This window comes from Motacilla alba, chromosome 1 (genome assembly GCF_015832195.1).
Source record: "Motacilla alba alba isolate MOTALB_02 chromosome 1, Motacilla_alba_V1.0_pri, whole genome shotgun sequence".
In the NCBI taxonomy this organism is placed as follows: Eukaryota; Metazoa; Chordata; class Aves; order Passeriformes; family Motacillidae; genus Motacilla; species Motacilla alba.
Genome location: NC_052016.1, coordinates 91379886 through 91394017, shown reverse-complemented (window position 1 = coordinate 91394017; position 14132 = coordinate 91379886). Strand labels below are relative to the sequence as shown.

At 44.0% G+C, this 14132-nt stretch overlaps 1 protein-coding gene across 3 annotated transcripts in view; it reads right to left on the bottom strand.

The window, feature by feature from the left end:
- The window catches only part of SLC9A7 (solute carrier family 9 member A7), a 76272-nt gene extending 64650 nt beyond the window's left edge, over positions 1-11622 (bottom strand). The window contains exon 1 of one of the 3 annotated variants that reach the window (XM_038127530.1): positions 10920-11622. In XM_038127530.1, coding sequence (XP_037983458.1) covers positions 10920-11187 — 268 coding nt within the window. In that variant the 5' untranslated portion in view covers positions 11188-11622. The remainder of the gene's footprint in view (positions 1-10919) is intronic. The other 2 variants (XM_038127435.1, XM_038127339.1) reach the window with 2 other exon arrangements.
- Between the last annotated feature and the right edge of the window lie 2510 nt (positions 11623-14132).

Sequence of the window (14132 nt, the reverse complement as noted above, 5' to 3'; positions counted from 1 at the left end):
ATTATATATTTTCTATAATAAATCAAATGCAAATAAATAGTGTTTCCAACCAAGTGAAGCACCAGAAATCTGTCTCTGTGCTCAGACAGAGTATTACACAAGAACAGGCTATTCCAGAAAGTGAGCAATTCAGCTCTGAGGTGTGCATGTTGTGTGTGGGTGCACACACATGGGTCAAATGTGATCTGTTCAAAGATCAAAAATGCCATGCACGTGTTGCATCATTGGGATTCTGGCACCTTGACATAATTACAAAAGCTCCAATTATTGTTTTTGTGCATTGCCCTTTCCTGCCTTTAAGTATTCTGAAGATCTTGGAAGATTTAACTTACTGAAAGACATTTTTTTACAAACTTGTTACTTATTAGAAATGTCACAAATTAACTCAAATTTGCTGACTGTTCAAGGAAAATTCTATAACATAACCCTGGTGGTAAATAGTCGCAATGGTCCAAGTTTTCTTCTCATAGCTCTGAAACCCATACGTTGCTCGTTAGTCAAATTTTAAGCCTTTTTTTAAAGTATAAGGGCTAAAAACTAGGTCTTGGTCTTGACACAGTCTATTAGCAAGTTAAAAACCGTTAGTTTGATTCTTGTTATGATTAAATAGTCCTAGAGATACTGGCATCTTTATCTTTCAGGCTGATGACTTATCTTTATCTTGTCCTTTTTACTGAGGACAACTGAGGAAACAGAAACAAAGCAAGAGAGGGTCAGGGGAAAAAAGTTACTTATAACACAGACAGCAAAAGTTTAATCTGAACAAAATTCCTTCATGCCTTGAAAACCAGAATGTCAAAGGGTGAAAGCCTGGACTATAGATATGTAGAGAGACATAGGAATTCATAGCTTACTCACATGTTACCTGGAAATATCTTCTACAGCTTAAACAGCTTACAGGAGAAGACAAGGCACAAATAGTTTCATTAGTGGTCGGGGAACCAGTCTCAGTGATGAAGACTGTGGTAGCAGGAGGAAGATAGAAATGACAAACTATTTCAGCCATTCTGATATTGAGCCAATCCTCACATTCCCACGAGGCAGGGAAGTGAGCAAAGATTTTTAGTTTAGAATGGAAAAAAAAAGTAGGTCTGATGTATGGAGAGGAATCCAGGCTGTCAACTTTAAAATAAGCTATTGGATGCACCATGGAGAGAAATGAAGTAACAAGGGAAGAGCGTTAGGAGATTCCCACAAAAAAGCAGGCAGTCAGCACAACACAATTTCTCGGAGAGCTAAAACACATGACAGTTGTATTACCCACAGGAACTATAGGAGAGCAAAGCTTGTGCGTCATCATCATGCAAATGAAGGAAGAAGAGCAAAAGGAGGCTAAAAAATTGTATAGATATCATGCTTCAAAAATTGTGAGAGTCTCAACTTTCTCTTAGAGCTGTAGTAGAGGGAACACCTAATGCAGAAAAACAGCTTGTGGCCTGGTACCAGAGAGGTAAAGACAATCTCTAGGGTTGTCAAATGAGAACAAAACTATAAGTTTAAGTGGTACCAAGAAGATTGATACCCTGATGGGGTGCTTTAGCTTTCACAGGCTAAGGATAAGGTGATCATAAATGCAGAGTAGATCATGCCTACACTTCCTGCCCCAGCCTTTCAGTCTTTAGAAGAGGGGCTATATCATCTGTATGAACAAAAGATAATGCAAAGTTTCCCCTATCTGGGATTAGGGTTGACAAAACACTATCTAAAATCATAAGCACCTGATGCAATGAGGTTAAATGTTTATGTCTGAAGTACAGAGAACAAAAAAAAAAAAAAAGTAACTGTCCCATCTTTTATACTTTGGAAGAGATCCCAAGACCATTAGGATCAAAAAATGAAAATGTTGAAACAAGTAGACTCAAGCACTTGCCAGCAAAAGCAATAAACTCTTTTTATGGCTCCCTGAGGAAATGGGGGACATAATCAAGTACTAAGTATCACCCAGATATCTATGTTGACATTTCACTGTTATGCAGGCACATGTATAATCAGAGCATGCTGCAACTGTATTTTGTTACTGCAGCTTAACAAGCTGATCATCATTAGGAAATCACTCACTAACTCTCCAGTCATGTAGAGGAAAAGATTAATTTTATATCTATGTATCTCCATAAAAGATAATCAGAAAGAGAGAGAGAGAGTGTGTGTGTGTGTACACACATTGCTTTACCGCAAGTGAACATGGTTGAAAGAAGGTTAAAAGTCTCTAGATATAAAAATCAACTTCATAAACAAATTTTTGCCAAGTCAGACATCCTGCTGTGCAGGAATCAAAAGCAATAAAGGTTAGCCTGAAACAGTGTTCTGACACTCAGTTGTCTATGTAAAAGTCTATTCCAGCATTAAGGTTATTTCACACACACCAACACATCTTCAAATACTCATCTTCTTCCAAGAACAATTCACTGTAACCCATGTCTGGTGGGAATATGTTCCCTGGAAGACACTAGTATTGCAGATATGTATGACAAAGCCACACCCTTTATGCTGCGCAGGGTATAAAGATGACTCTCAAAATATAAATCTTCAAGACAAGCCAAACAAGCAGAAGTGCCCACTTGAATTTTGTGAGCCAGGAGAGGATCCTACAGCCAAACATGCCAGGCATGTTTGTGGAAGGTCACTTACAGTCAGCTTCCTCTTCTCTTAATATATAACATTACATAATAAGCAACTAAAATATCAAAGATAACCCAGGAGAAGCAATCGGGTGGCACTTCCCCAACAGAAATAAACCTTTACACCAGTTTTCTTCCATATTTTTCCTGTATTTTCCAGAGAGTGCAAAACAGCAGAGTAGCCAGTGATGCCAACTCCGCTCACTGCTTCAATTCTCCTGTGAATACCCTTTCCTCCCAGCTAGCCAGGGAGCCCTCTGTGATTGCCACTTTGAACTCTTCTAGGGAATCTAACTTCTAAAGCATCAATTACACAGCAAGGCTAAAAGCCAATTAAAATAGGTTGGTGTTCACTCGCTAAGAAGGCACTTTAAGAAGAACAGTCATTTTAAGAAGAATGGTCCAGTTTTCTCCTGGATGAGGAAAATCTTTTCAGGAGAAAGGCCATTACACAATCAGTAAGAACAATGAAGACTGTCACAAAGGAATGAGAAACAGGAATGATTGTGCAGCAGTGAAACAACAGCAGAGAGGTACACGACACTTAAAATGCATGTTCCCTTTCACTGAAGGACTTGATGTCAAGTGCTAAGAAGTGCATGTGTGGGGGAAATAATTTCTTAGAATTAGTGTGGAAGCAATAGCTTAATTCATTTTAATGGATTCAGAGTAAAAACCAAAAGCTAGTCATATCCATGTGGGTCACTTGATATTTTTAAACTATCATCAGTTACAACATCTTTCTGTTAGTATCTCGTAGTCAAAGCAAAGGCAAAGGTTAACAGCAGTTTTCATATTGAATCCAGTTCCGGAATTAATGGAACAGCCTCCGAGCCTCAGAAGCAATAACTACATTCCCAGTGTGTTGGCACTGCTCATGGACATGGCGTGCCCTGCTGCAGAGCTGATACAGGGAAGACTCTCACACGCAGGTGACGCCAAGCCACATAAGCAGCTTTCTCTTCAACTAGCTACTGATAGCAAGAAATGCAGGTGCACACACCACACTTCCATAAACAGCCAGCACATTAAAGACTGTCATCTTATGCACAGACAAGTTAATTGCATTTTAGAATCCTTTTGTAACATGCTCCTTTGTTTCCATCCCTTTTTTTCGATAGGAATAGTCCCTCTGTTTCATAATAAAATAGCAGGTGAACATGTCAAACTTACTTTTAAAAAAATTTCCTCAGTCCTAGCTTATTGTTTTGAAGTCTAAGTGAGAAGTGAAGACAGCTATGGAAAAGCATGGCATTCTGAATAAGCAGACCACTTTATTTAAACATTTCTACAAATCCAGCACACAAAGACCCACAGCTTTGCTGCTAAAACTCCTGTCCAAGGAGCTTACAAGGTAACAGAAGAGGAATCACTAACACACTCAAACAGAACATGCAACAGGTTTTCTGGTGGCTTCAGCTGTCTTTAAAAACCATCTGCCACAGACCTATTTCAATAAAGAAGAGGCATTTTGAAAAAAGCTACAAACAGAGAAAGTGGCAGCTGTGGAGAAGTAGCCCAGGCTACAGCAAACCTGCAAGTCCCACCAGGGTGGCATTAGGGCCAGGACCCTCCTGTGGCATCAGCTCTGCCCCACTGCTGAGCCATCAGGGGTAGCAGAGTAGCCAAGCCCACAGACACCCCTGGCAGCCCTGCTGACCCACAGGAGGTCTGCCAGGAGAGGGTGTGATCTTTCTCCATGTATCACTCACACAACATCTGCATCAAGAGAAATTAAGAGCTTCCACCCAGCCTTTGAAAAGCAACACGGAACACCAAAGCCATGAAGAAAGCACAAGAAACCACACACCTCCTCTGGCTGAGAGCAGAGTTCATCTCTTCAACTTCAATTTAGAGGGAGCCTTCAACTCTTTCTCCCCAGTAAAAGAAAAAAAACCCAACAGTTTCTTCCACCATAGGCTCTTTATGTACTTCTAAAGTAAAGAGATTTGTCTGATTTTAGGACATGGAAAAAAAACCCAAACCAACAGTTTCCAACAATTTTGCTTTTCTCCCTTCACACTTAGTTAATTGCAGGCTGAAGTGATTTTTAATAGGGGAGAAAACAGCAGTGCATTTTAGCTAAATTACCTATGTCTGGCAGACAAAAAGATCTGAACTGCTGAGAATGACTGTGTATTCTTCACAACACTCTGAAAAATTGCTTGTATCACCTTCTTTCAATATAGGCACCACTTAGTGTAAAGCAGGGCGAGAAAGGCTATATTCAGTATTTAATGGGGATAAAGCTTTAATCCTGAGTCACAAATAAGTACTTTGTGTTGGGGAAAAAAAAAAAAAAAAAAAGTAAGTCTACAAGCTGGTATTTCTGGCTGTCAGCATGGAAACAACAGACTTGAGTTAAATACTGAAACTGTCTCTTGAACACACAGGGACAGTTCAGCAGCCCAAGGCTGGACTCAGAGCATTGAGCATGTAAGCAAGGAGAGAACATTCATGGTACACAACACCTGTTAAAAACTTAGACAGGAATTGCAAAGTATTTTTACTTCTGGCCCATTAATAGGCCAAGATACATAGTTCTAGAATGCAAACTGTCCTCTAACATTTTTTTTTTTCTTTAATATTGGTGGAGCTGAGGCTCCTGCTTCAGACATCTGATTTCTAAATAGCTGAGGGTGAAGCTGCCACCTCTACCTAATGGAGATAATGGTTGTTCAGATAGCAGCAGATGGGGGTGGGAATAGCTCCCTAGCAGAAGCAGGAAAAGGTTTCAGCCACCTCTGTAAGATGTTTTGAACTACTTCGCAGAGCCAATAGGTAAGGGGAGCCCAATTTTCAGAAGGAAGAAGTGGGGGGAAAGGGCTGCTATGCATCCACAAAGGGACTGAGGATATAAGAGGATCATAGCTAGCTGAACCATGACAATTTTCTGCCACAGGGAATTGAGCCTTCCCATCACTGCTTCCAGAGCTATCCCCGTGCACTGCAGGAAACCATCCCGGCTTGGAGTTAAGGGCAAACCCTTGAGAAGGGAGAGTTTGAGTAAGTCAGAGGCAAGGCTTACAACTGCTTCCAGTTGTGCTGGGGCCACACAGAGCAGAGATGTAGAGTTCTCTCTAGTCACTCTAGAGCCCAGGACACTCAGTACTTCATAAAGGTGTTTCACAGGTTGCACAAATACTCCTAAATGGTGCCCAGGACTGCCTGTACAGGTGACCCAGAAGCACTTCCTGATGTATGGATCATTACTTTGGGTGAAGGCAATTTCAGTGTTCAGGTGTTCTAATCTTTCTATAGCACGGGAATTGAGAAGGTTTATTAAAGATACACTGCAAAGGAATACACATCTATAACCACTTCTATTCAGCACAACATTTTAAACTTCAATTTCTAAAAGAACAATATCTGAATTGTTCATTCTGTTTGAATGACCAATTACAGTTCATTGCAGAAAATTTACAGTGCAGTATTGTGAAATCCAGAGATAAGATTACACACTAGTTGCCACACAGATTTTTGTTAACACAGCTAAAGAAACTTTCCCTTTCACCTTTCTCTCACCATCTTTAAAACAAAGGCCCACTTTACCAAACAAAAAGGAGACAGGTGAAAACTCTCTCCCATCAACTTCTTGCCAAAAAACACTGACCCCTAAAGACTGAGTAAAGAAACACTGAGATGGGGACATCATCAACACCTGAGAAGTAATTCTGGGCATCCTGTTGGACTTGATAGCTTTTATATACTCCTTCACCATCTCGTTTCCTGTTTTCTTATCTGCACCAAGAGCAGAAGTTACTTGAGTTGCTGCTGATGCTCTGCATCTACAGACCAGTTCAGTCCTTGTGTTCTTTCAGGAAGAATCATTGACAGACCTGCTCAGAGACGTATTTCTATTGCAAAGCAGCAAAGCAAAGTTGGAAGTGGTTCTAAAAAAAATTTCTGAAGTGGACAAAGGAAAACCTCCAACTCCTACAGGGCTCAGACATGTGCAACATTAACCTGTCATGGAACCACCTCACTCTGACAACAAGCTCGTGCACCAGACATCAGGTTACTTCCCCTCAGCTCAGCACACTCCAGCCAACACAACCAGAGTGCTCACACAGGAGCAGAAGGCAGGCATGTGTGTGAGCTCTGCAGTATTACAGACCTGGCATCTGTTTGTGATAACTTTCTAAGTTAGATGAGAATTACAGAACATGCAGGGGATGGCCTTCCCCCTTCAGCTTCTGCATGGTTCCTACAATTACACAGTGCTGCAGAGCACTACCAACTTTAACAGTGTCACCAGTCTTCCTAAAGCAAAAGAAATCCAAGTTGCCATTACTCTCTTCTTTGGCTTATGTCATGATCAGAGGGTATTCTGGTGCTGATTTGACAAAATCTTCTTCTCATGAAGATGAAGTTAACAAACATAAAAATGAACGAATTTATCTTAATTAAATACACTACCCTTATAGAAACAAATTAACAAAACCCCCAAACCCACAGAAACAAGAACAAAACCCGAACCCACAGAAAGAAAAAGAAACCCAAAATCACTGCCCTGAGGACTATAGATTGATTGTACTCCAAAGATATTTCAGAAGCACCAGTAATTCTAAGCTATTCAACTAGCCCTGCCTGAAGAGCAGATCTGAAATGCATGCAGGTAACAAAAGCTATATAGCATTTCTTCTAAATTTCTCTCAAAATAAGAATTTATAATTTTTCTACCCAGCTGCATGCCATAAAGCAAGCTTAGAGAAAAGATTGTATTACAATTAAAATATACTGAGCTGTCAAAAAGCTGAGCAAGACTCACTTTAAAAGCCTGTAACAAAATGATTTAAAATAATATTCAGGAAGAATAAGCAGGTTGCCAGAGAAAGGATAATGTTCTCAAAACTGGGTGTTCAGTTATGATCCTGAATCTAGTATTAGGAGGCTTATGTCAAAGTGGCTTATTAAAAACAAAGACTGACATTATTTTGCTGGCAGTGGAGATGAGTTAGGTCATCTCTAGCATGTGTAGATAGATACTAAAAATTCTAACTGAGAGCACGGCAGCCAGATGAGCTAAAAATAGACCTTTTATGTATCTACTCTGTGGATACAGAAACTTAGTCTGATACAGAGTATTACAGAACAGATATAATGTTTTTATCCTGAAGATTTACAGCTTCTCTCTCATTTGCGTTCCACAAAAGGTAGCAGAAGTATTATGTTCCTCTTCATATACTGTTTTTCTTTCAGTCTACACCTAAGTCCAGCTGCTTTTACTTTCATCTGAAGCACTGTGGTCCACGAACAAGAAGGCACCTGATAGGACTGACACTTATGCTGATTCATGGGTGGCCAGTTGCCTGAATTACCACTTATGAAAAGGGACAAAGTAATTGCCTAGTGGCAGTGATACCGCTGCATCTGCTGGGAGATCTGCTTATCTGGGGGGCTGCCTCCTAAGGAGCAGCCTTAGGAGGCCCACCAGCTGGGGGGGCCATCATCACCTCGCATCCTTAAGTCCACCTGGAGCTGTCCAGTCCAGGTGCACATCCATGTCCTGCTGCTCCTACTACACGGTGATGCTTCTCAGTGCAGAACCAAGAAGCCTGCAAAACAAAGTGGCCACCAAACCTCTTCAGGAAAAACATGTCTTAGAATACTTTATCCTCCAACTCAGACCAATACTAAGAACAGAAAGCACCACGATCATTATCACTAGCTGAACTACATGTGTCAGCAAAGTTTCAATTCCCTTATTTCTCTGTTCTGGATTGGTGCTTTCTTTGGTCGTGTGGGATTTTTTTAATGTTCCATAATAACTTGCACTTGCAATATTAGCAATACTGTTGCTGGAGCAGCTGACACTTGCTAGTATTTAACTTCCACAGAGCAGCACCCTTGTTACAGTTTCAGTGCTAGAATTCAATTCTATTCAGCACTAATAGATATGTGTGCATTTAGGACTACAAACTCTTTGACATACAGCCTTACGATTTTGTGTTTAAGGCAGAGTGATCAAACATATGCACTTTAAATAGATATATGGCTTTTTTAAAAGTGCATTTCTCAGATAGCACGTTATCAGCAAAATAGAAACCCATCTATCAGTTTAACTGCTGTCTTTTAAACAACAAGGAAGGAAGAGGAGACTTAAGTCCAGTTATCAGACGTACAACAGAAAGTTACTGCGGCACTTGCTGCATTGTTCTTGGCGTTCTATAGAAAGCTTGTGAAATGTTAAAGTGAAGCCAGGTCTCAGCAGAGCTTTACCAGCATGGAGGTTAACCACGTTAGGTAGGAACTGAACGCACTAAACATGTTTCCTAGGATGTTTGCCATGAAAAGGCAAGAGTCAGTTTGTTTGGGAGGGAGAACAGCATGCATTTTAATATAATAGAGGGACTCATTTAAAAGGCAAGTATATTGGGGAACAATCTATGAAAGTAAAGTTATTTAAGTGAGGGCACACCTGGAAAATGTAACCGTTTTAGCCAATTATTCATTTTTGGATGCTGCCAGTGAGGCTGAAAGAGATATAGCATAGTCCCTTTGCTAAGACAAAATTTCATCATTTGCACATCAAATCGGGAACCTAACAACCCTTTCAGAAATCAGGAGCTGCGTTTTAGAGCAAACTAATTTGAGTTTAATGAGAGGCAGAATCTCTCCAGCTGAACAATTTCTCATTTCCCACACAGCTCATCAAAACACATACCCAAATGCCCTTGATGCCCTGACACTTGTACTGCATGCATTAGCACACCCACATACACAAGATTTTCAGCATAAACTAAGCCACTAAAGTGATCATAAAACATAATAAATGAACTTTCCAAAGGTGACAACACTAGGGTAATATCTAAACATCTTCAATACCACCTTACCCTGTCTCTTTTCCGATCAATACAGACAGTTAATCTGCTGTCTCCTGGGCACTCTTCAGCTGCTAAGCATTATCATGCCAGTGCATAACTTACTTATATGCCCAGTTGTTAATTTGTCAGTTTTCAGCAATGAACATATGTGAAGTACACAGCAGCGCAGCAAAGAGATCAGTGACTAAGAGCAAATTGGGATGGTTTAAGGGAAGCATCAGCAGAGGAAAATTCCACTGCTTTGCGAGCAATCACATAGCTCTCAAGAGCAGTAGTACTCATCGGGGAGGAAACGCTTCACTTTCCCCCTCGCCTCGAGTACTGAATTTCTCATGTGTGGTTACTCGCAATGTGCTTATCCCGACCAACATCGGGCAGGTGTTTCACACGGTTCAGCAGGAACAGATTCCGCTGGCGAAGTGCCCCCGGCGCTTATGGCAGTAACCAATCACCAGCAGGCAAATAATTTTTCAAATGGATGGCTGCTCTTCACCGCAGCCCACTATGCTTTGCATAGCAAACTGCGCACCGAGCACAGCCGTGGAGTTCCCCGCGGAGCCAGGGCTCTGCGTCCCCAGGTCAGGCTCACCTGCTGCCCTGCGCCAGCTGCCCTCACCTGCGCCAGGCATTGACAGCACCATTAACATCATCCTGCAGAGCCCAGCTCCACTGGGCCATCAGCCCCACTAATGAGGGGGAGACACACAGCTTCCCCTGAGGGATTTTCCTTCCCTTTTTTCACATCCACCGAGAAGAGGGGCCTAGAGTGGGCGAACTCAAATCAGTAGAGCCCTCGTTCCACCAGGAGGGCTCGGGATGAGCCGCTGACAGTGTCAGGGTGTCAGGTCAGTGTCACTGCGGTCAGTCGGGATCCGCAAACGCGGGCCGCCGGTGACAGCAGCGCGCCGACAGCCGGGGAGCAAACCCGGAGGCTAAACACGCTCCTTTTCCGCGTGGTGCGGCCACAGCGCGGCGAGGGCAGCGCGATGGCGCTTTCCAAAGTCATCTCTGCATGACCTGCAGGGCTCGGCACTCCATGCTGCTGGAAGTACGGCCGGCGAGCTGCCTTTCTGCGGCGGGGAGGGTCACCGGAGCGCTGTCCCCAGCAGCACGGCCACGGCGGCGAGGCGCACCTTCCCGCAGGACACCGCTCCGCTGCCGCACGGGAGGCTGCGGACCGCGTGTCCCCCCTCAGCGTCCTTCTGTCCCCAACCCCAGCAAAGGCGCCGGCCAGGGGAGGGGATCCAGGAGCACCGGGGAGACGGTCGGGCTCTGCGGCGAGGGGCTCCTCCTGCCCGGGGCTTGGCCTACCGGGCGCTGCCGCCGGCCAGCCGCAGCGGCTCGGTGCTGCTCCGGCGGCACGGAGGGGCGCGGCCGGTACCGGGCTCGCCGCCGCCCCCGCCCCTCCGGGCACCTGCCGGGGCGGACACCGGGGCTGAAGCGCGGGCGGTGCCGCGGCCCCGGCGGGACTCACCGTAGATCATGGCCAGGCCGGTCTCGTGGAGAAAGCGGACGCGCCGGTGCTTGAAGAGCCAGATAGTGAGGATGGTGAGGGTGAGGAGCAGGATGAAGGTGAGCAGGCTCACGCTGTCCTGCCGGTGGCTCTCCTCCGCCTCCTTCTCGGTGGCGAGCTCCTCCATGGCGCTGCTGCTGCCGCCGCTCCGCTCCGCCGCTCGCAGCCCCCCGGCCGCCAGCAGGAGCAGCGGCAGCAGCGGGAGCCGGCGGCGCAGGGGCTCGGCCATGGCTGCGGGAGCCGGGTTGCCGGGAGCCCCGTCCCCCTCCCGCGGCGGCGGCCCACGGGCACTGCCCACCGCCCGCCCGGCCAGCCGGCGGGGGAGGGAGCGGGGAAGGGAAAGAAGGACGGCGGGAGGGAGCGGCCCCGGCGCGCAGGAGCCCGCCCGCCGCCGCCTCCCCCGGCCCCTTAAAGGCGCAGCCCCGCCGGCGCTCGCCTCCGCCGTGCAGCGAACGCGGCTCCGCCGTGAGGACGCGGTGCCGCTGCTCCCCCCTGTGCCCGGCCCGGCCAGCCCCGCCCGGCGGAGGTGTAGGGATTGACGGGATTTCCCCCCGCCCTGCGGGGCTGGTTCTGCTCCGGGAGCTCCAGGTGCCGCCCCGGTGGCGCGGGCAGAGCTGCGGGGCCGGTGCCGCTCTCCCTCCCGCGCTGCAGAGCGAACCTGTGAGCGGCTCTCACAGCGGGGCGGTGCTGGAAATCATCACCCCAGAGCCCGCCCTGCCCAGGGCCGGGCTCGAACTGCGCCAGGAGCGGACGGCCCGGTGAGATCTGGCCGGGAATAAGCACTGTCGTCGTCTCCTTTTTTTTTTTTTTTTTTAATTTTTTTTTTTTTTTTTTTTTTTTTAATACGACGTGGAAAACTTACTAAACGTAAATTGCTGACTTGGAGGTTTTCATCCAGGTACATCCTCTACTGGACATTTGCTTCTGGGAAACAAGACAATTGTAGGAAATTAATAGAGAGCTCGTCAGCAATTTTCATTTGATTTTTTTTTTTCGTGAAAAGAAAAAGAGTATATGTTTAGTGTTTGAAAATCATCTCGAGTTAGGGGAAGGAAAGAAAAGTCACTTTTTGCCAGCAACCCAAAATCAGCACTTTCTCCTTCAGTTTTTGGTTTTTTGTTTGTTTTTTTTTTTTTTTTTTCTTTTTCTTGAATGAGTCACAACCCCTTTAAAAGATGAAACAGATGAAACATTGAGCAGTGAAATTGTTTGGGTTTAAAGAATTACAAACAGCTGTAAAACTATGTTTGTGTTTTCTTTTGGGGTTTTGTTGGTTGGTTGGTTGGTTTTGGTTTTGTGTTTTACCAGCTTTGGCAGGAGAGCACTCTGCCTTTTTCTATCAGAGGAATAGCCCCCAGCTTCCAGTGGTGGTGTAAGCAGTGCTGACATTTCTGCTCTTGGGGCCTTTCTCCCAGAGTTATTTTCAATCACAGCATCTAACATGTATTTTTAGCCATTATTTTGCATAAAAAGAAGGCATAATAACTTTGGCCACATTTTTAATTAGTTGCATGCCAGATCTTATCTCCTTTAGTGTTGTGCTCTTTCTTAACATTGTTGCCATGTTTCTGAGGGTATTTATTGGGATGATCTAGTCACAAGAAACTTTTATCTCATTCTAATGAGTCTGGAATTGTCTTTGTGCTATATGCTATTTTTTAGGAATTCCCTTTTATCAATATTTCAAGATGACAGCTATGTAAATCTACACTTCTATTTATATGTAGTCCTTTTAAACACAGTATTTATGCAAACTCTCCTTAACAACCTTAAAAATCCAGCATAATTAGGCACAATTATATTTAAATATTTGATTGTTCAGGGCTGAAAGCTTACTTTGATAGTGCCATCATTTGTAAACCTCTTAGAGATGAAAAGAAATTTGCCTTGAAGACCTAGCTCTTTAAACCTATGTGAACCATTAAAAATTACTGCCTCAAGGCTGATTTATGTTTAATCTCATATTCAAAATTAACATTTCTGGTACAATGAGAGCATTATACCGCTGAATCTTTACTGTGTATCTTTAGGATATACAATATACACACACAATGTGTATACAATATACACACACATATATCTTTAGGATACGACAACCTACAGGCCTCCTAGCAGACTAGAGTTATGCACTACAGTGCTATGTATAATGCTAATAAAGTTGTAAAATAAAAAAACTGGATAGCAATAACAGGCTTTCCTCTGTGGATTTGGTTTTTATTGCTGCATAGTGCTGGGCAAGGTCTGACACTACATGATGGCTCTTTTTAAGGAGACAATTTCCATGTATATTGTAATTTTATCCACCTCTCAGCTAAGCTGCAGTCAGGGTCTTAAGTTACTTCCTGACAAGTCTTCCACCACTAACCTCTGTTTTATCCTTCTATAGTTCACTACATACTATGCCTCTTGCTCTCCATGCAATAATGAGAAATATCCAGGCATTTTTTAAATACTTAAGGATATTTTCAGCTGAACTCTGTTGTCTATGGAGAAAAGTATTCATCCATGGTTTAATGTGTCAGTGCTATCATCAGCTCAAGCCTTGAACTCCCACATTCACATTTACCAGGCTTTTTCACTGCTATCCTGCCCCTGTAGCCTTGCACGGGTATCACCTTGTCCTAGGAATCTTTCTTCAATTATTTTTATCAAATTAAAAATATAACATTCACTACTGGTGTGTGCAAAAGTGAGCACAGCTTATTCTTTCTCTGGACTGTGTGGGTGTAACTAAATCCTGTATGCAAAATGGTGATGGGAGCATGATTGTTTGTGTCTGTGCAGAGCATCAAAGTTTAATAGTGATGAAATTTACTTCTCTTCAGCTCAGGGTTCCATCTAATAAGTTGTTGCCAGGGAACTTGATATGCAGAGTATGTTTGATTTGTACAGGCCATAACTTGCTGTCTCTTTACACTCATGGATTGGTATCATGGTGCATAAATACTTAAACTGATTCAAACAGCATCATCTAGAGTGTATGCTATCAACTAAGGAAAAAAGGTATCAGGTTGAACTTCTTTATACATCTCTGTAAACCAGGCTGCATCCTTGTGAAAGGCTTGTGTTGACACAGCTCAGCTCCTCACAGTGGTGTAACTCCCAGGTCTCCATGCTGTTTTCAGTCCATTAGGAACATCAGTAATCTCACCTCAAGTGGTAGCTCTGCCACTG